The sequence below is a fragment of the Scatophagus argus genome, chromosome 17 (genome assembly GCF_020382885.2).
Source record: "Scatophagus argus isolate fScaArg1 chromosome 17, fScaArg1.pri, whole genome shotgun sequence".
Classification (NCBI taxonomy): Eukaryota; Metazoa; Chordata; class Actinopteri; family Scatophagidae; genus Scatophagus; species Scatophagus argus.
In genome coordinates, this window is record NC_058509.1 from 6,757,732 (window position 1) to 6,780,826 (window position 23,095).

General features: G+C 44.0%; 1 protein-coding gene across 9 annotated transcripts in view; it reads right to left on the minus strand.

The window, feature by feature from the left end:
- rbms3 (RNA binding motif, single stranded interacting protein) overlaps window positions 1-23,095 on the minus strand; it is a 249,107-nt gene that overhangs the window by 49,904 nt on the left and 176,108 nt on the right. For all 9 annotated transcript variants that reach the window (XM_046417466.1, XM_046417470.1, XM_046417469.1 and 6 more), the window contains 2 exons: window positions 14,662-14,819; window positions 9,516-9,595 (listed from right to left, as the gene is read on the minus strand). In XM_046417466.1, the coding sequence (XP_046273422.1) occupies window positions 9,516-9,595; window positions 14,662-14,819 (238 nt within the window). The remainder of the gene's footprint in view (window positions 1-9,515; window positions 9,596-14,661; window positions 14,820-23,095) is intronic.

A 23,095-nucleotide genomic window follows, 5' to 3' on the forward strand; every position in this document is an offset into this window, starting at 1 on the left:
AGCCCCGGGTGGCAAAAAACATTGGCAACTCGGACGGCATCACGGTACGTTTCACCAAACGGAACACGTCCCACTCCTCCTGGTCGTCCATTGGAGGAGCTTGTAGGTGTGTACACATTTTTTTGTGTCTCTGCGTGTGTCCCCTTCCCTGCTGGCAGGCAGTCGAATGAATGAACGGGCGTCAACTCCTGGAGGTCCGGTGGCGCTACAGAAATAACTCTGCTGACCACAGTGACCTCTGCTTGTTCCCACACAGCCTGCGTCCTGTTCTAATGGAGGCCCGTGCTCTATTTTGGGGGCAGCAGCTAGATTTATCTCACTGCCCTCTGTGTCCTGGGATGGTGACACTGACGTGGCCGGGTGTAACTGATGCCTGCTTTATATATTTTTTTCTCCTTACCTCGCTTCCCTGACGCAAACACACAGAGGATACGATCGATCTTGAGGTCGGTTGTGGTCGGTCAGATGACCTGGGTATACCTCGGTATTTCTGTTCCCTTTCAGGTGTATACCCTTAAACACGCTAAAATCATTCCTGAGTGGGGAAAAAAAACATAAAGCTGTTTATAAAACTGGTACTCTAACCTAATGAAAGGTGTAGGAGATGGAGAGAAGATGAAGTGAAGCACAGAAAGCAACCCTGCTGCATTGCTTGCATACCACAGAGACCTTGAAGCATGATTATCCTCCTCAGCAAACTTAATCTTCATTCTAGAGGACAGGCAGGCCGGTCGAGAGGCTATAAGCTCAGTGACCTACTGTAGATGCCGAGAGACTGAATATTATTCTTTACAAAAGAAATGCATTGCCTCGGGTCCTGCATTAGATTAAGTTGACTGATGGTTAAAACCTGGAATCTGGGGATCCGGGAAGATAACGGATGCATCTCGAGAGCGGTGACGAGCCCAGTTAGATCAAGGTTGAAGTATAAATACGCTTGCTTGTGACTGCCAAGTTGCCAGTGTCATTTCAGAGCTTAAAATTGCTGAAAATAAAGTTAACCTCTAAAATGAATAAGAAACACGCCCAAATTCTTTGACAAGTACTGCGCAAGACAAAAACAAGCATCTTAGCAGAAACAAAAAAATACATGACTTTGCTAAATAACAGATGAATGTAACTGATCTACTGAGGTGATAGATTTTTTTCTAGTGAACTACTAACTATTATTGTATACTTCCACTGTGTTCACTGCAGTATTTTAAATCACACTCTTACACTTTAACCCTACTGGAAACTCATATTGCATCAGGCCAGACAGAATGTGATAATTCAGATCTACCCTAAAAGACTTAATAAGATCAAGAGTTCACAGTCAGCCACACTGTGCCAGGCTGAAGTGACGCGTGTTCACACCACAACAGCACTGTGAGAAAAAAAATATGCATGGTGCCAACACAGAGGTCTCAAAATGTCAACCTGTAAGGTACTGAATCAGTCGGATGTACAGTGTATGTGCAGGCACACATTCCAGGTCAGTCACTTTGTAACAACACCATATTTCCTCTCTTCGCTCTTTGATCGTCACAACAAAAGATAAAATCATTGCGTTGTGCCAACTTCCTAGATTTGTTAAATCCTGCAGTGTTTTGGGCATCTGATAAGCCTTCAAACCCAGTGACGTACGATTCAAACTGACTGACTGACTCGCAACAACAAAGCTCCTTAGATAGTTTTTAATTGTTTAATTGTTTAGTTTGTTTGTGGTCGTGCTTCGAACTGACTGGGAACATCAAGATGCTAACATCCTCAATGTTAACACTCAATGTTTAGCAAAAATAGCGTTCATCATTGTCACCGTCTTGGTTAAGCACGTCAGCATGCTAACATATGCTAATGAGCACCACTTGAGCTGAAGTTTTCACTTAGTTTTTCACCTTAGTACCCGGTTCGCAGCAGTGGTTACATCATCATCGTCCCTATCAAAATGGCGACCAGTGAGCTCTTTCAAAGAAATAGCAGCCTGAGGGTGCCTCCCTCCCCTAGATTTTCCACCATGTCTTCTTGGACCTCCTTGTGTGATCAGCCCGAGGTAGGGGCTGACTGCACGAAGGACGATGTCCATTTTCATAAACAGTGCTGACTTGCAATTCTCAATTACTCGCAACAGAAATACCACAAAAGTTATGAACTTCAAACTTTCTGCATAATCACTCAAAGAGTTGAACTGCACATGCACGGAATGAGACACATCATACACCATCTCCTTCCACCTTAGGCCACAAACCTATCGATCACACATGTATTCTTAAGCACAGGGTGTATTATGAATTCATGGGCTTTTTACATTCAAGCGCATTTTTGAAACAATCCTGATTTGATGTCTGAGGCAACACTGTTGCCGCTCCGCTTTCATGGATAAAAACCTGATGACTGAAAAAACAACAACAACAACAACAAGAAAACAACTGTCATAACTGTCAGCTGTCCACAGCACAAAAGAAACACATCAGTGAACAGGCAGAACGCATGTCAAACAAAGAGGAAAGGAAAAATGTTCTTCATAAATAAAAGCAGCCTCAGGTGCTTGTTTTGCTCACACTAATATTGTGTGCACTCAGCTATATCCAGAAACATAGATGAGCATTAGGGAGGGACGAGCAGGAATGTGTGTGATGTGTAGAAGAACGAGCAGAGAGGAGGGGAGGATGAGCGGAGAAAGAGAGGGATGAAAGACAGCCGCGTCGGGGGAAGATAAGAGAGGGAGGGATGGATGAGAGACAGTGTAAAAAGCAAGGACAACAAAGAGTGCAAAGGGAGATGTGAGCAGGGTGAGAGGGAGGAAGATAGAGGGGGATCAACATGGTGGACAGCTGGGCAGGGGGGGTCGCGAGGGTCAAGCTCAGGAAGCGGTCGCACAGTCAATGTCATCCTTTCATCTCGACTGGTGCAGATGCAGCAACCTAAACTCTGCTCAGATTTAACCTTCCAAAAGCACGGGTTGATCCAACTTTCACTCCCCTCTCTTCTGCTTCCCTACGCCACCCATCACTTTCTTCCCCTCTCTGCCCTTTTCCATCTGTTGCCTTTTATCTCCCGCTCTTATTCCCGTCACATTTCCTCAGCACCTAATCTATTTCACTCCATCGCACTGCCGCTATGCTTCTCTCTATTACTCTCCCTCGTTATGTATCTTTTTTCTCATGGAAACTCTCCTTCATTCTGTCTCTTTCCACATTAGACGTGGTTGAGTGGCGAGCAAAGTCAATCGTTCCTGCCTAAACCCCTCCAGGAGCCAGAGCTCCTCTCCTCTGCCTAAACAAACTTTGAAGCCAATCAAAGGGCTCATATTATTTTTTGTGGAAGGGGACTGCAGCAGGTGAATACTTTATATTTCAGCGACAGATCACTCAGAGCGGCTCCTCTCTCCTCCTCCTCCTCCTCCTCCTCGTGCTAACCGTTGGCTCCGCTCGTGATTGATACAGTTCGGTGGCAAAACAAACAAAGCGTGACAAATCCAGATTATTGTCTGTGGGCGAGATAAGGTTATAATGAGAAAGTGCATCAGGGGAAATTGATCCTTTTTCAGGAAGCTGTCTGATTTACTGGGGCTGCCAATAATAACTTCCTGTGTGTCCTGCCTCTAATGGGAGGTGGGTGAAGTCAGGGGTGGGGGTTGGAAGGTTCATGTAGAGAGGACACATTCATTATGATGCAATATCCCGAGAAGAGGCTTTGAGAGGGAGTTTTGGTGGCTAATTATTATCCGTGGCAGCGTATATTGAAAAGCTGTCTGATTGTCATTGTGTATCACAAACAGAGGCAGAAATATGGATGGTTTACACTGGATGACAGCGGTGGTAAATGAATTATCAATAGATAGTGGATCTGACCTTTTGTTTCTGTCAGAAAAGAGGAAGGAAAACGTCACATAAAAACAATTCGCAGATCAGCAACCACACACGACACACAGATGAATCATGGGGAAAACGTGCCTTGGCATGCTCGGAGGTGCAGCCATATCTGAGACACACTGACAGCCAAGTCACCAACCTACTTGGCTGCACGTTAAATCTACTTGCCATAGGGGAGAGAAATGGGCCCACTGACAGGCCACTTATTAGCCAGGGGAATGTGGGAGGGATTGCAGAAATTAACATGGATTACTCAAGTATGACTGACAGTTTCAGAAGGGCTTTTTGTGACTTACCAAGTGATTTGGGACTTGCCTTAATTCAGCGAGGGACGTTTTAATACCGTGGGCTGTCTATGCTATCTTGGCACCGTTGCCTTGGTGAGGATGCCAACAGGGAGGGAATCTTTTTCTGCAACAGCACCCACAGCAACAGCCCCCCTGCTCTCAGTGGCATGGGCCCTGTGTACTCGCAAATAATGACGGGATGTGTCTGCGGGCCAGCACTCAGTCTGTCTTTCAGTCTATGTTTGGTTTAACGGGGGTCTTGCCAGATAGTGGCCCCTGTGAACACAACTGCGGTGGTACTACAGAGCAAGGACATCATCTGGGTCTCTGACAGGAGGAAGTAAATCAAGGGAAGTTGATAGGGATTTTCAAATGCAATCATATCCATATTTTTGGCTTTTACTGTAGGCCTAAATAAACTTTTTATATGTATACACTAGAATAGGGTACCTGGAACTGAAAAACAGTCACTGTGGTTTTAGAAGAAATTGGAAAAACAGATAAAGTTAGAGAAAGAAATTCCAGAGTGCAGTAAAAAAAAAAAAAAAAGAAGGAAGCAGGAAAGCTTGTACATATTACATGTTTCCGTTTGGTACCATCTCCCAGGGCCACTGTGGCTGCTTCCTGATGTGGTTTCCATTATTTATCCAGCATCTATTGGACAATATTGGAGCTGACTCTCAGCTCTGCTGCCATATTGGCAGCTGGACAATGGAGCGGGCAACAACAGCGGAAGTGAAAAGAAAGAAGCTGCAGTGTTACTGCACATGCAGGCTGGACTGAATCTCTGTTTGCACAGCTAGACCTTCACAGGAAAGCTGCATTCATCAAAGTCTGGTGCTGTCATTTGGCAACGCTCAACACTACCTGTATCTAGCCCTTCTGAGAGCACACCTTCTTGTTTATTTAGCTGTTGTTTGATTGTTGACAATGAAATTAAGTTAAATCACACAAAGAGCAGCAATTCGCCCGAGCAGCCCAGCACACACCTTGTATCAAATGTTATCAATTTCCTTTCTGCCATGGAAGACACACAATATGGCATGTTCATGAGATTACTCACCTGCCAAAACCAAACAATAGCTAATGTATCTCCGGTTCAAATTACATTTACCATTGGGTGTCATCTCTAAGCTGTTTAATGCATTGTGGGACGAAGGGCTTTACCCAGCAAGGCTCAGTGGAGCCAGCGGATTAAATCACTTTTTATCTGCGCTTCCTTTGACTTTCCCAGAGCTCAGGGTTGCAGTGTAAATCATAATGCATCCCTGTTGGGCTCACTTCACTATGGTTTATTGCTATAGTAACATTTCATAAATTCCATTTATTTTGTGCATTGAGTAAATCCAGATCCACCGAAAAACAAGCATAACTCTTCATTCTCACCTCCAACAACAAAGTTGATAATTTCTCAGAAAGCAGTTTATTGTGTCTGCATGAGCGTGTAAGTCCATTTATCTGTGTGTGAGTAACTCACGTAGCCTTAGCTCCATTTACAGCATGTATGTGCATGTGCTCTGCTGCATGCAAATGTACGTGAAAAAAAAACACACACACACACCCTGATGCATTGTTTGGCATATCGTATCCACGTACTTGCGCACGTGTGTGATGCGTGTGACTGACTTTGTATCTGTGCGCGGGTTTATGCACATTCACAGCCGACAACACCGACAGGGAGAACGGCTGCCGCATTGCACAGAATAGCTAAACAGCTGTAGTGCTCCATCAGGGCTATCGATCATGTCCCGCTCTCTGAATCACAATCAGACGTGGGCAGAGCAGAGCGGCTGGAGCAGGCCTCGGTGGCTGGCTTGCTGGACAAAAGCTATGCACCTCTCATATCAACTAGGCCTCACCAAACAAACCTGACCTGGACATCTGATTAGATGCATTTTATATGCGAGTGCTGTAGTACTTGTTTCTGTAGAACTTCTAAATCGAAGTTCCTGGCAAGCACCAACATTTTTCCCCATGGTGTGTTTTATTGTTCATAAAGAATATAAGACTGTCTATCATCTTTAATGCACTTTTTACTTATGTTGCAGTGTTAAAAGGATGTCTGATCATAACAAGTATTAATATACCACCTCACATATTGTATATGCCACTGCTGAGTAGCAGCACCATGAATTAAAAGTGTATTAAGCCATATACTCGTATTTTATCTAAATGACACATAAAAGTACTGGAAATCAGACGTGCATTCAAAAACTTAATAATAAGAATAGGGAAGCTGTATAAGTATCATTAGCTGCCATCTGCTATCATCTTCCCATACTGTATATCAACTCAACATCTCATGTAATCACAAGGAAGTCAGATGTTATTACATTAAATTTAAACAGGAAATGCATGGAAGCTGACTATGGCGCCATTAACTGCCATCTGTTAGCATCTCCACAGTCTTCTTCTGTATGTTCCCCCTCTATGTCTTGTGGTGTTATCTGCAACTCAGTGTTAACTTCCTGTCGATATTTCCTTTCTGTTTATTTTCCCATGGTCACTTGCATTTAACAGATGACCTGGCACATGACATCCATATATTTACCTCCTGGTGTGGGAGAGCAAGGTTACAACTCAATATCCTTTTGTACTGCCACTGGACACACCTGAGTAAGGGAGCGCAACTATAACAAGACTAACCCCCATCACACACACACACACACACACACACACACACACACATCTCTTGACACAGTGTGAATGAGCAGCTAAGCTGGAGATGCAGAGGTTTGTCAGATCTGGACCAGAGAGGATTGGTACTCGGTACATCGAGATGAGTGTGTGCTTGTGTTTGCGCATGCATGCATGTTGAGTGTTGTGTGCTACCAAAGATACTTTGCGTGTGTGTTTTGGGGGTTGTTTTTCAAACACTAAATGGTGGGAAAAAAGGATTTCATTAGCATTATATGGATGTTGACATTCCATTCAGGTCAAAGTTAGTGGTGCATGACTTTGTTTGTGCTTGTGGTTTGTGCGTGTGTGTGTGTGTCAAGGCGTGCACAGTGTTGTAGTCATAGCTGTCACACAAGCGCACCCACGCACGTGCACACACAGACACGTTGCTGTGTGTGGCGGGGGCCCCCCGGGGGGTGCCGCTGAGCTGTCAAAGCAGGATGGATGAAGAAGCTGCCCTGCATAGCAAGGGGCTCTGGGGAAATACCACCAACGACCCACACACACACACACACACACACACACACACACACACACACACACACACACACACACACTCTGTCAGCGCACAAATTCGGCATGTATGTGTTCTTTGTTTAAAACACATAAACTTGAATAGGCATGCACGAATCACAGCACAGAAATAAATACAAATATAGTGAGAACACAGGAACACAGAACTTGTAAAGTTGTACACACACACACACACACACACACACACACACACACACACACACACACACATAATATATAAAGGGCTATTCGCTGTTTGAGAAACAGAAACAGCCTTGGGGTCCTCTGCAGAGGAACATCTGAGTTTGATATCAGAGGAATGTCCAGAGATCTTCATCTAGCAGACAGTAAGTCAACATGGACAGCGAGCGGAAAAAACGCCCCCTCCCCACCGTTTTATCAATTCAAAACTATGAGAAACGTGTCAGAGGAATGACAAAGTGAGCCTTCATCCATCAGTGTTCATAAATAGAATGGGGAAAGTTCCAAAACATGTAGGCTTAAACTTTTTTTTTTTTTGTCTTTCCAGTTTTTGAGATTTGGAAAAGAAATCAGACAGGACAGGAAACACAAGTTTTCAGATGATCCTGCAGACTTAAAACAATTCCATCCAACTTGCATGCACACAGCTTTCACATGCAAATTTTATTATTACTTCTGTTGCGTGTTTATGAGTACAAATTCACTGTAAGTCATAGCAGTGGTGTCCAAATTAAAAAAAAAAACCAACCCAAGCTGAAATATATTGATGATTAAAAATGTATTAATGCATGCATTTACTCATATTACAAATGCACATGAAACTATTACAGCCTCTGCAGTAGCACGTTGTGTGTACACACACGCATACATTACGAAAAGTGGCGATTTCATGGACTCTTCAGGAGGGACCACAGTAGCACCAGACCAGAGCAGGCCTTGTAAACGTAACCATTCTTAATTCCTCAGAAGGATTTCCTCGATCAGGGCAGTAAATCTCTATGCTTGGCACAAGCCTGAACAATCCATTAACAATAATAAAGCCTGAGCGGCCAGGAGATAGACCCTTAAAGGGGAAGGTCAGCCTGATATTACAGCTTTAAAGGTTTCCTATTACGGCTCAACTTCAATATAACCACTCACCTTGCCTTTAATGGCCGCTGGCTATGCAGTGGCTGAGCATATATGGAGATTCTAAATCCAGTCTCTCTGAGATATTACTGGATAGTTGAGAGGTATTTATGGGCCTGTTTCTGTGCTGCTGGTTGGAGATGTGGGTATTGTTAATAAAATTGCCACGGGGTGAAGGAGATCTCCTCGGCATCGCCCTGTCTGGCCTCCGCGTCCTGCTGGGACGCTCGGGAGGTGTCGAGCGCTGCAGCACCTGGCCCCAGAAGTGCTTAGGCAGCATGTTTTTTTCCTTCCACCTGGCCTTTCCCTCTGACTCTTTCTTTTATATCTTTACTCTCCTTCCACCTCGCTTTCCTTTTTTCAACCACCTCTTGTCACCCATGCTCCCCTAGAGACTCGCTCTGTTTCCAGGAGACAATGCTTTGGCTCCCTTTGCGTTAAACTTTTGGGACACTGATGTCACTTTGGACACCAAATTAAAGGCAAGCTTCTCTACCAACACACAGTGAGGTACAATCTTGTCTCTACATCTGTCTCCATTTTTGTGACACTCTTTCTTTCAGTGTCTTATCCCTGCCTGTTTTCTCCTTACCCAGCTTGTTCCACTGTCTAAGGTGACTGCAGAAAAGAGAGATAGCAAGGAGAGGGGACACGGCAGCAGAGAGCAGGAGCTGGAGAGGAAAGAGGGGAGAGTGCAAGCTCTTAAGTAGATTGCAAAGAACAGCACAGAGGCATGAGTGTGAATATTAAGAGGGCTTTTCCTGCCCGAGAAGTTCCAGCCTGCAACGGCAGCACCACCAGGGAGGGACCGAGATGGCGACAGAAAGAGAGAGAGAGTTGGAGAGAGGAAGAGACCTAAAGAACCGTCAACTATTCAGCCTTAGCTACGACAGCTAGCTTCAGGTGTCAGAAACAACGGTGTACACAATCTATCAAGCTCCCCGCCAGATCTGGGATGGGAAATTACCATAATTGAATTAGAAAGGAAGTTTCTCATTTCAGAGGTGATGATTTTCTAAGAAAGATAAAGGTGATGCGGGAGCAATGTGAAGCAGAGGGAGGGGGGACTCACCTGGAATGCCTGGTGGGGTTTTCAGGTATTTTCCATTGAAATGCTGTATCACTACTTCACACTTCTCCGTGGACTCCATCCTGCAAGAAAAAGTGATGCGCAGGGTTTAAAATATTTTTTGCAACAAAGGTTACAACACTGGCCAGTATACAGTGAACATGAATAAAAGCACTTAACCTCTACACTAAATGATGAGACAAACCGAGCGTGATTGTGGTAAGAATATTGAGTAGTTTCATGGTACAAATGGAAGTTTTTTCTTGGCATAAAACAGAATGACTGTCACAGGTAACAAAACCTCTGGTATGATATCCACTTTACTACTCATCTAGGCATCATCTGTAAACCGAGCAGTCATTTTCATTATCTTTTTTTCATTTTCTAATTTTCATGATCTTATCCAGAGTCAGTCTGTCTGCTGCAGAATGTCATTGTCTGCATGAGTCAGAGGTTCATAATGAAATTCGGGGTTTGTTGGGAAAGACTTGTTATACAGCCTTTCTCGTGGCCTAATCCGAAAAGACAAAGCGGAGGAAGCCAGAAAGAACAGGTGGAAGGGATGCAGGGATGTAGAAGAAGAAGAAGAAGTAGGAGACAACTAGGTGATAAAAAGGTACGAGAAGGTAAACCTGACAAGCTTATGGAGAGTAATGACTCCTTTTGGTTTCCAGAGTGAGTGAGAGCGAGAGAATATAGGAAGCTGGCTGACTCCTCTTTCCTTTTGCAGCCACTGGATCAAACAACTGTGGGCCGAGCAGCTGACCAGCAGGAGGGCTCTGATCTCCCACATCATAAGCATACAGACGCTGATGCCCATACACACATCACATCAAAACACGTACATGAGTATAACAAACACGCGTGAAAATGCACAAATATTGGCATGCCCACGTATATATTTTTTGCTTGTGCCGTGTTGGAAGAAGGAATGCAAACTTGTAAGGAAATTTGGACAAGCTGCACTTCATCTGCTCAATACTTATACAGTAAGTCACACAAACACATGCTGCATCTGCAATATTTTAATAACTTAAAATCATTTCCTTGCCCTGAATTTAACTTTTAATCTCTGACAGATGTAGCCTGACCCCAGCAAGAACACGTGAAACCTGGTCCGAACGGGCTACGCCTCAGTTTCTTTTGCCTCATAACCACGAATATAATGCTGACGGACTCTCAGCTCCCTACCTGTGAAATAATTTTATCTCTAATGAATTTGAAAAATAAATGACGCGGCTTGACTTTTAATTACCGTACGATTGCCTGACAAGAGGAAGAGTTAACAGTCACGCTATCAGCGTCTTGAGCTAAATGCTAACATGAAAGTGTGAACTTGTTCACAGTTACAATTTGAACCCGCAGATGTCAGCTATAATGTTTTAAAAGGACATTTTTAAAAAAATAAAACAGCTGAGGCTGATAGGAATGTTATGCTTCACTGAAAACTAAGAATGTGAACCTCACAGCTTAACTTGAGAAAAAGTCAGAAGAGGAGGACGCTAAGATCTAATTTCGTTGTAAGTTATCCAGTCAAGTTCTCAAACCCCAACCTGCTGGTGGCGCTACAGGAAAACTCAGGGCATTACTTCATAAGTTAGTAACCATTCTTTGGGGACCAAGAAAGTCAACACAAAATATTTTACTGGTAGACTGACAGCCACTCGTAAAGCCAAACTTCTCTTGCACGGCTGAAAACATCAATCACAGCTGATGTCTGTCATTCAAGGACTCTGATCAGTTTTTCTCTAAGCAGATGGAAATTACATAGCACATTAGGCACGTTAACTTAAACCGAAAAATAAAAAATACATTGCCTCATGCATGAATTTGCCCCTATTGTACACGTTGCCATGCAGATTCAGTAATATATACTCCCGAGGGACTCGTGTTAAAGTGAGACAGTTTTTAAATGCAGGCTTGAGTGATTGCTATGCGTATGGTAATATCCTCTTGGAATGTGCCGAATCCATTGCTTTCCAGATTTTCATGCTTTATTCACTCTCACCTCCAAGAATACTCATATCATCCTGTCAGCCTCTCACTTCTCTGTCCTCTGTCTCTCATCCTTCTCCTATCTCTACCTTCATCCTTCTTTTTTCACCATAGCTTCTTTATCGCTCTCTCCGTCCCATCCATCTTACTCCGGGCCCGTCTGCACCTCTTCTTTTTGACGTCTCTCTCATTCCTCCCCGTCTTTCAACCTTGGTTATTTCCTCCATTTTTCAGTGTTACCCTCACTCTCTCCCGCCCCGTCTCTCTCGCTTTCCGTGCCCTCCTTTCCTTCCCTCTCTGTTCATCCTTTTGTTTCCCTGTTACGCCCTGTCCACATCAACATCCTTCTCCCTTTTCCTCTCCCTACTTCTCTTTTTAGAATATGTAATCTTTCACATTTCCTGGCATCATCCATCTCTCACTGACCCTGTATCCACCCTTTTCCCCGTCTTTCTTTTTTGTTTTTCAACCTCTGTCCTCCCTGCGTTTGGGAAGCCTGATATTAACCAGCCAGAGTGAGTCAGCTGATCACTAAACACATCATCACTTGCACTCAGCATCTTGAAATGAGAACAGTGTCATTTGGCTCGGTCAAAGAGCGTGTCAGGACTGGGCATGGCTCTAAATTTTCTAAAGACTGTGATGTATACTGTATTTTCATTTAACAAAAGAAACTAAACTTCTTAAATGTCAAAACACGAGCAGCAGTACATGAACCGTGTCTTAAACCGGCAAAACCGCAATTTAAATCAGTGCTCGATCAAGAATAAGAGAGTACAAGAAAAAAGTACAAATAAAAGGAAGCCTTCATGGACAGCTTTCAGCAGCTGTCAGTATTACATACTCAATGCTGAGGACATATTTCTCTGACGACAATTTTTTTCATCTTTTTTTTCTCATTTCATGTAAGCATTAAATTGTTTTATTCCATGTATTGTATTTTTGTGTGTATAATTTATTTTAGTATTTTGTCTGTGTATGTACGTTGGAAAAATATTTTTGATGAAAGCTTCATTTAACTGAATATACAGAATATACATATAATCTGTGTGCACTGTATTCACACATTCATATGATGCTCCTAATCCATGGTTTCACACACACACACACACACACACACACTTTTGCCCTCTTCCACTAAAGCCTAACAATCCTGCACACACTGCACACTCAGCTTAGTCTGTGATTTATGTGGTTGTGTTCTGCATTACCAAAATGAAATGTATTGAGATTATGTGTTAGGATATTTTCACTCTACATTTTAAAAAGGGGCTGAAAATAAACAGGTTGAATGAATCACACTTCTCCAGAGTTTCGTCGCTATTCCCTCGCACTCTTTAGCCATCCTCCTCACGCCCCCTCTGGCTAGTCATTGTTTGCCTCCTCCTCAACGCCGTCCCTCCTTGACTGCTTCCAGCAGGTAGGCAGACAGAAAACAGGTGGGTAGACAAGGAGTAAATAAGGCAGACGGGCTGTTAGGCAGTCGTAGGGAAACAAACCAGTCAGCTAGAGCGTTTTATTGGTCAGTCAGGCTTTTGGGGTAGCCAGTCAGACAGAGAACGAGCCAGGAAGGTAGTGAGGCAAGCCGGCTTTTCTCTGTGTGCTGCTGGTTAATGGCATCAGGTGCTGCTGTCTGCAATGATTAGTGCTGGGGCTGGAGTAATGGGCTCTGATAACAGTAATGGATCGGCCCACAAACACTTAGCTCAGTTTACTCTCTCTAATGCCCCTCATGGCCCAACCCTCAGCAGCTGTCTGTCTGTCTGTCGGCACAGCTAATGGGAGCTCTACAATTCATAGAATACACTGATTTATTTTTTCCTCCTTCGTCTGAGTCTCTGTCCGGCATCTTTTTCTGACATGCAGTTGTCAGTTAACGTACACAGACAATAAAACTGTCCATGCTGCTCACTTTTTATTTTAAAGCATTTTTTTTTTATTATCAAACCAAAACAACACATCACTTCTAACATTTTCTTCCAGACACTGACATTCACTTGCTTCACTTTCTATTCTTCAATCTCTCTCTGCCTCATACAACCGTCTCCTTGCCATCACCTTCTCTTTCTCTTTATAATAACCTCCATGATTAGTTCTTTTTTACCCGCCCATTGTTTCACACTCCTGTCCCCCTCTCCTGCCGTCTCACTCCCCCTTTCCATCATGTCTCTTCCTCCTCCCACCGAGGGGCTGCTTGAACAGGTGGCTTGTGGCAGGTTGTTGCTGTGCTCTGCTTGTTGGCCTGCAGGAGGCTGCCTACCTGTCTGCGTGCGTACGTGTGAGAATCTGCTTATGAATGTGAGTGTTGCGCACACGTGAGTGCATGTGCGCTTGTGCACAGGCGTGCGTGTGTGTGTGTGCGCGCGTGTAGGTCTGTCTGTGCATATACTCGTTTTTGTGCATAACTTCCTGTTTGTGTTTGCGCCTGTCTATCCTGCTGTAGCCCTCAGTAATAGAGCAGGGAATAGGAGAGGAGTTCAGCCAGAGCAGGTGATTAAGAAAAATCCCTGCAAGATGGCGGTTCTGCGGCCGTCAGTGGCCTCCTCAGGGTAAACAAGTGTGGAGAGGAATGAGAGCCTGGTGGCTGCTGTTGAGGACAAGGACAGAGCGGTTTATGACTTTGGGGGATTAACAAGCTGAAGTGGAAACTTTTATAAGTAGAAAAAGAAATAAACTGTTCCGTGGTAGGCTTGGTGGTAGAAATAGAGCAGCTCTGGCTATGTTTGTGAGGACAGAGGGGTAATTGCTGGTATTCATGAATGTAGAGGCACGTGTGCACACACAGTCTGACGCTCAAGCAGGAACAAAGACAAACTCATCCACTGACAGACGTGCTGCCAAAAAGAGAGGCAAACCACTTTTTAATGTTTCCACTGCCCAAATGACAAGTGTCTCTTTTAATGATAGCAAGCGGCGTGAACCTGCATGCCAAATATGCATGTGGGTATATTTGTGTGAGCATGTGTGTACTTCAGTCTGTGCATGAGTTAAATCTACATGCAAATTACTTCGTGTTACTGCTGCAGCATCCATGAAGTGCGAGGGCACATGTACTGATAATCCAATGCTTAAAAATCCATTATTGCTTTCACAGCAGCAGCAGGTGTGCTTGCCTTTAAACTGACGTCACATTAGTATCATTACTATCGTGTACCTGGCAAAGCCGACTCCTCTGCTGACCCCGTTGGCATCCCTCAGTATCCTCGTGGAGATGACATGACCCAGGGGCTTCAGCATGTTCTCCAGCTCCTGCTCGTCCATAGACACTGGCAGGTTGGAGATGTACAGGTTGGTGGGGTCCTGCTCCTGTTGCTGCACGGCCAGGAGATATAAGAATGGTAAGCAGGGTGGAGGGAGGTGGAGAGAGGAGAGGGGAGGAAAGAGAAGAGGAAAAGATGAGAAATAATGTATCATCAACAGTTGTGCAGAATTGTAAAATATGAATCAGCTCTGTGTTGTGAGCCATCACGCAACCCGTCGCAATGTTGCCAGCAGTGGAACCAAACTCTGGCTGAACTCACATGACTTTTGGCTTTACTGACACTCGCACATTCATGCAACATGGATACATCAGTAGTGTGGTGTACATCAGCACTGTGCCTATGGCTGTATGTGTAAGATAGTGACTGTGTAGGCTACATTATGGATTTGTTTAAGTGGAAACTCTTATGATGTTGTAAAACAGCTTGTATGGAGTCTTTGGGGTGTGTTTCTTTGTACCCAATTTTAAGTGCTAAGTTTAAAGATCAGGATGAGGAGACATAGAAACAGAAAGCGAGAAGCTGCACAGTGTGTATTGTACCACCAGTGTTTTCTCTGCAGTGCCCAGAGGCTGCTGCTTGCTTGGCGAAGCTGCACAGCAGGTGGTGGGCTGAGCCTGAGGTAGCCGAGGGCCCTGTGAGCTTTCCAGCAGCACAGCTGGAAACAGCAGCCCAGCCCCACCAGTCAATCAGTCAATGAGCCAAGCACACACCATGTAAATCAACCAACTACCCATTCATCTATTCTACAAGTCAGTCAGTGTCTAAATTAAGCATGAGACTACGCTATGTCATCCTTATCGCTAATTATGTATCCTTATGATGCTGTATGCACATTATCATATTCTTTTAGAACATCACATTTCATTCAATCCATCCTCCCACTCAGGTAGTAAGTAGTAAACTATCCAATCAGGCAGGCATCCAGATTCTGATCTGACAGCAGCTCTCATTCATCACATCTCCACTTTATCCAACATCCACATCCCCAAACCTTTCATCTATCATTGGCTAGGACCATCCCAGGTTAAAGGCAACATGAGAAAAAGAAATACTACAAAAAGGCATCTATGTTGTAATTGGTGTCCAGTGTAATGTGATGAATAAATGAACACTGACTGATTGAAAAGATTTTCATGATAAGTTTTAAGAGATGTTGATCATTTAGACAATTTTGAACCAATCTTTTGGGGCTTCCTTTTTGAATGCCCTTACGATTTATGTATGTAATGCAATAGATCCCTTAATAAGAGCCTTCTTTTTCAGAAGCTGCATTATAACACAGTTTAGATCAATAATGTGAGCAGCAAAGGGCCAGCAAGGAGCATCATAATGTAGACAGACAATAATCTGTGCGATGGCTTGGATCCATGGTGTCATAAGAAAGAAGGCTACAGTGTCTATTGTGAATAACAATAGAAATTTAATAAGACACACATCTATGAAAATTAATGGAACGATATAAATGCTACAGAAAAAAAAAAAACAAAAAAAATCAGGAGTGGCTGAGTTGGCCAGGTCCAATCTCGTAAACCTTTAAGAACTGGCAACAATACAAGAAATGAAGAGAAGCAAGGACAAGAAGATCAACTAACTGGCTTTCAGCCAAAGAAAATTCAGCCATAACAGAAATCTAGCATAGTTTTCCTTCTTAAACCACAAGGTGACTTGTAATCTGTTAATGGCCACTCTACTTTGAGCTAGGTTGATGTGGTTTGAAGTAAATGCCTGCACAAAGATGAGAAACTTGAATTCTCAGTGACACGTATATATATATACAGCACTCAGCAACTTCAATGCATAAGTGTGTCTTCTTCTCAGCTGGGGGTCGTGCAGATACTCCTCTTGCAGCCTGCATGTAAACACTGTCTTTGAGAGTTTTTACAGACTCTCTGTGCTTCGCCACAGGCAACACTGCTTCACTCTGTCTTGTTTTGCTTTCTGTTGATGGCGGAGGAAGAGGTTAAGGAGGAGGAGAGGAAGTGCCTCCACCAGCGTCCTGCCTCCATCTCTCCATCTGTCAGAGGAGAAGACTGGTCCCTCCCCTGATTAATTAGCCGTCTTATCTGACAGGACATGTTTGATCTGATTAAAGCCTATGGGAGAAAGCATGTGCCCAACGTGGAAGCAGGAAAAAAAGGAACTTCTTTCTCCTTTAACCGGGAACTCAATTACCAAACTTTATGCGCAAACTGAACTCCTCCCTATTTTGTAGATTTGTCACATTTATGTGCTTCAGAGCGAGAGAGAAAGGGCTCACAAGCGTTTGTATAACACAGGATTTGGCAGTGAATATGGCTTAATTAAATCTGCCCGTAAAAATCGACTGTACACGCGTCACTCTCCTGCTAAGTCCCTTTGGTGTGTGTAACCGTGCAGCTGCGCTTTCCTTTGAGTTTCATTGGTTATGTGAGGCGATGTTTTTCGGGATTATGTCAAATAGGCTTCGTATTCCAATGCAGACAGGAGGTCTGGATCAAAGAGTTAACTGACTGACTCACTCACTCACTGGGCTAAGCCAATGATACGAGAGTTTATGTGTGGGTGTGCACATGCCTTTGAATGAAAGCACTCTCTCCTATAAGCATGTGACAGTGAGTGCGAGTGCGATAGAACAGGAAGCAGTAATTTGTGTGCGTGGGCTAATAGGAGAGGGCTACGTTTGCCGGGGGATTATCACGAGGAGGCCTCGTCTATGCACGGCCTCCTCGCTAAGTTTCATCTTTGATGACGTTCCGCACCACAAAGCTCTAAATACCCAGATGAGAAGGTTACGAGGACGAGTGGAAATGGGAGCATTTTGACGGGAGGTGAGATGGGCTGGCCCATTCCACAAGGAGATTTAATTTCCTTTAATGTCAGCCTTCGCACACGCTCCGCTGTCAGGCTATGAATGAAATGGTAATTGAGGTGTGTGTGTGCGTGTGTGCACCTGTGCATATATCCTATCTCAGAATAATTATGCATGTGCTTTTGTTCCTTCAAATATATATACTGTAATGTTGTTCCTGTGTGTCTTTTTTCCCCAGTCTGTCAGCTCGCCACTGACCAGTGTTGTAGAAGGCTAATGGAAGGGCCCCAGGCTGCACCGGGCTTTTGATGAGCATAATTCCTTCACCTTGCCACAAGGAGGACAGAAGGAATCCAACTGTGTGTGCGCAGGAGGAGGAGGGGCGGCCGACGTGTCATTTTCCGCTGACGGATGGCCCCCTCGCTGGAGCTGACAGCCCTGTAGCTGTTATTTCATTTCGACACCCTGCTCTGTTTACCTCACTGTAATTTCTGAGAACATTACCATGCTACAGAGGAGGGGGTGGAGGGGTGGTATTAGCAGAAAGAAGAAGAAGAAGAAGAAAAAAAGAAGGCGAGGATCTGGGTTAAGCAAAAAGTGAAGAGAAAATTGGAGTTATAGATTGTGGTGCAAAGGTGAAAGAGTGAAAAGGTAAAAGGAGAGGAAAAGCTGGAGAGGAAGGCAGAGACGGAGGCAGCTGACATGACAGGCAGATATAACACATTAAAGGAAGCCCTTGTTGCCTTTTGACAACGCTTGAGGGAAAAGAGACGTCAGCTGTTAGAAGTCTCACGTTCCGCCTATGGGGCTCTCAGGGCTGTATCCATTTAACTAATAAATGTTAGACAGATAGATATGTGTCTTGTCTGGGGGGCACTGCATCTGACGCCATGCTGAGGCTCAGAGCTGCCCTCACTCTCTTGTCAACGTTCACTCCTTTCTCATACTACATCTACCAGATTCCTTCACCCCGTTCTGTTTTTCTGTTCCTCACTTTTCATTCCGCTGACCTCTGCACAGCCTCTCATTCTCCAGCTCGTCTTTTTTGTCAACACTGTCTCCAGCTGTCTCTTCTCCGTTCCTTCTACCACTTCCCTTCTGTTTTCCATCCCTCACTATCCTATTGTCACCTCCCTTCTCCTCCACCCTTTATCCTTGCTCCTTTCTCCCCTTTTCTCCCTCTCCATCCATTCAACTTGCTCAAGAGATTAGAGCTGTATGTGTAATTGGCTCTACAGGGCTTCTCAGCTGCTCCTCTAAGCACCGGTACACACTCTACGAGGGTGTGTGTGCATGTGTGTGAGTGCGTATGCCAGTCCTTGCTTTTACACCACACACCTCACCCCCAGCCCCTCCCCAGGTATGCCACTCTGGCCAGCTGTATGACCAACCTGTAGCCTTAGGGAGCACAATTAAAGCAAAAGACAATGGGGTTCTGTGTTGTCTGTTTGGAGAAGACTGCAAGGAAACAACAGTTGCTGTGTTGCTGCTGCTGTGAGGCCGTGTTGCTGACAAGTCTGCAGATGCCAGAGGGAGTGTTTCTGTGCTCTTGTATATAGGTTGAGGATCTACACTCAGATCTTGCTGTGGGAGCCTGAGTCTGCAGAATGCATTCAAAAGACAAACAGGCCAACCAAGTGGAAGGTGTGCGGGGGGTTGGGGAGCCGGAGAAGCATATGAGCGCATCAACTCACTTCAAAAGCTTGGGTTTAATTTGTGAGGAGCCAGAAAATTCAAGAGACAAAAAGGCAGAACTACAAAGGAGCTATCATTCTGTCTGCCGGCTAGTCAGCTGGTCAGACAACAGCAGGCGAAGTCAGGTGGGCAGCTTTGTGGCCTTTGATGAGCGCTTCGTAACATTTTCTGTTTCCATTGATGAGCGGATGGCAGGATCAGTCTGCTTTGTAGGGGCTGTCGTCACGCGCTTCCTCAACGCTCTGCCATTCTGTCTGTTATCAAGCCCCTCTGTGACACTCGACTTCAAACCACATCCACATCCAAGACTTAACACTACAGCGCGTCCCCATCACAGCCCGTCTCTCTCCACTGCAGCCATTTACAGGAGATTCACAGCTGTTAGCAGAGCCAAGCTGCCACAGATTTCGGTGGGAGAATTAGATTTTGCAAGTTGCTGCCCATTAAACAAATAGCAGCTTGTTTATCTATCCTGCATTAGTGCGCAACCATTTTTCATTGCAGGATAAAAGTCAGGATTAAAGTGTGTTTTCTAAAATCTCTACTTGTATACATCAAAGTCAGATTTTAAGACAGACGGAGAAACTTTGAAGGCTCGAATTTGCTCTCGCAATCTGATACGCATCCTTCCAAACATGCTGAGGTATACAAATACACATGACAATCCAACATATGCACAAATGTCTCCGACCTGGATGCGTTCAATCACAGAACAGCACGTTGCAGATCAAATGAAAGACGGCAAGAGCACAAGCTCGTAATGTGTGAGGTCCTTCTGTTGCTCACCGGGGGGTGCAGACGAAATCCACCTTCCTGATTCAAACCTTCTGTCGGAAACAAAGGGCTGTGAGGCGGAGATCTGTACCACCACCCAGGGCAGCCATTTTCAGTCCAATTACCATATTATGTCTGAGCAAACAGCACAAAACACCTGTCACTGAAACATGGCTTTAATAGTGCTGTGATAAATGGGTATTGGCAGCGTTTTAAGATAAAGAATACAAATACACCATGAAGGCATGCAGTTGTCAGTGCTTAAGCGACTGAATTAAACAGAATTTTTGTGTTATGGATAACACGTTTTCCTCTAATTCATAATTTGAATTTTCCTACTGTATTGGGGGCATGTGAATCCGAGCGGCAGCATGATGTGAATTCTTTATAGCAACAGAAGCAGAAATGGGTGACGGCAATGTCAAAGTCTTTATTCCATCTCTTATTTGAAATGCCAGTTGTTCTGCCGCAGCTGACTTTAGGAACCTTTTCCAGTATTTTGGCCTTTTTTCAATTCAGTTTCTGGCAATTACATTCAACAACAGGAGTGAAGAAACTATGAATTTATACTACTTTTTTTTTTTATTCCTGAAACTGACCTCTGCTCAGGAAATCAGCCTTTACCTTTCCTGTGTGTTGAGTCAGTCTGCTTTCCTGATCTGCTATCATCCTCACTGCAAGCAACTGATCAGTCATTGCATATACGTTTCGTCAGACATCCATCCACTTGCCAACAGATTGCTGCTCATGCCCATTAATTAACCTCTCATTTTAACCATAAAAAGTAATTCAAAGTTTGTCACGGGGCATAAAGTTTAGATTTTTTTTTAAATATGCCTTTTCCATAAGATACAAAAGATAAAAATAGCAGAATATGAGGCTCAGGAGCAAAGGATTAGGGGCTCACCTTGCTCACGCGGTGTTCCATTTGGCTGGAATACAATGTTACCTGATTAAATAAAAATCTTGCAAATTACCATACGTTGCTGCAGAGCACAGCTTAATACATCACATTATTCAGCTGCAGAATTCTTCCCATGAGTGCAATCCAAGCCAATGACAACTAAGTGTGTCCTAGCAGCCCAGAGGCACTGAGGTGTTTAGTTTGGTTTTAAGATCTACACTCATTCACTCACATAATTACACATACCGCTCCTGCACAGTGCTGCATCGCACACACACACACACACACACACACGTGATTGGTCACAGAAACACACACACACTGTCAATCTTTGTCCTATTACTGCGTATGGAAAATGGCTTTCGAGCTAGTCTGCATTATGCTGAGATGATAGATGCTCTGTAAGGAACAAAAGTGGGTGATACATTATTGAGTCTTTGAGTATGCTAACACAGCGGTGGGGCTTTGTTTTACTGACTCTCTCAGCTCGGCCTACTCTCTGCTGGCATAGCTGGTAAAATATTCATCCAGCATAAGGCACACCGGGCGCACTGGCACCAAACCGGCTTTTGGTATGTCCCTCCACGTGCCATTTAACTCTGCTGTTGAGCACTGAAGGTCAAACTCTTAATATGATTTTTTACATAGTGTGAGATCTGAAATATGTTTTTCTGCTTAAAAAGGCTTTTATCAGACAGCTACATGAGAATAATTTTTCGTCGTTTATATAACCTCACAAACTGATGGCACTGATGTCATGACTCAGTGCCTCACGAATGTGCCAGCGCCAAACTGACTCAACACGATAGATTAACGGTTGTCTCTATCAGTGAATGTCTACTAATTGGCTGACAGCAGTCAATAAGGAAATTATGGGCTGAAAACAGTTTCCAGTCGATATATCCGTCCCTAACAAAACCAACAGTAGGCAAGTTTGTCTCGCAAAACTTGTCTACACTGTCTGTGGCCCTCCAAGCCTTTTCATGTCGGGCCAAGGCATCAATCTCTAAAACAACGTCACAAATAAATAGTTTCATTTTCAAAATGGCCATGTTATTTCCTTAAACAGCAGGGCGCTGTAATTTTCAGCAAATAGTGCGTTTGTTGATTCAAGTTGCTGATTAATACACATTTGGTGTTCCAGTGAGTTTTTAGAGCACCAGCGTGGAGGATCTGGGATTGACTCAACATGAACTGCAGTGCACATGTTCATCATAATGAGAGGAAATGTTGCAGCTCATTTTTAATTTATTTATTTATTCATTTATTTTTTTGTGTGTTTTTAGCAGAGGAAGAACCTACTAGGCTGATGCTATGCAGCCAACACAGTCAGCTTTGGTATTTTCACAGAATTGTCAATAAGAAAAGAACAGATGACAAGCAGCCTTATTCCTTGACATCCAGGAAATGCCATCTACCATATCAAGTGTCATTTTCCCTCTTTTACAGTTGTGTTCTGGAGGGATCACACCTTTACTTTGCAAAACAGACATAACACCACTAAATTATGTCTGCCGTCAATGTCATGGCTCATACATTTTGATGCTGGGTTAATGTGAATTTAAATGGGTCGATATGCGCTTCACCCGCTTAATCACGACCCCCTGATTTGATTTTGTATCTCCCTCGGTGAGCTAATATTCCAGAGATTAAAATTTCATGTGGAGCTCATATCAAAAATTCATTATTAACATGGAAGATGGGGCACACCCGCCTTTACCCCTGTGCTCCAGCAAAAGGAGACAAAACTCATGCATGCATAGTATAAGTGGGCTGACACACACGCATGCAAAGATACTATTTGCTACGCTCCCTGAGGACTTCAAGACAAATTCTGCCTTTGAGGAAATATTTAGGAATTTCCTTATAAGCTGTGGTTATGTCCTCGGTCGTGCTCCCTCAGCTCAGGAGTACACAACATTCGCAAATGTATTTCCGGTTTCATAATACATTTTCATCACCGTAACCTTCATATTTTTCCATTAGGGTGTTTGCAACAACAGCTCATTGTGTTGTTGCCAGGGTAAATGCATTTTTCCGTCTTATGCATCATTCATGACATAATTTCTGAGATTGAATTCCTCGTGGCTGACATCATGTGGAGGTGAAGAGTGCTGGAGATGGTTTTGGTTTTGGAAAAGATGTGGGGAGGGTGTGGAAAGGA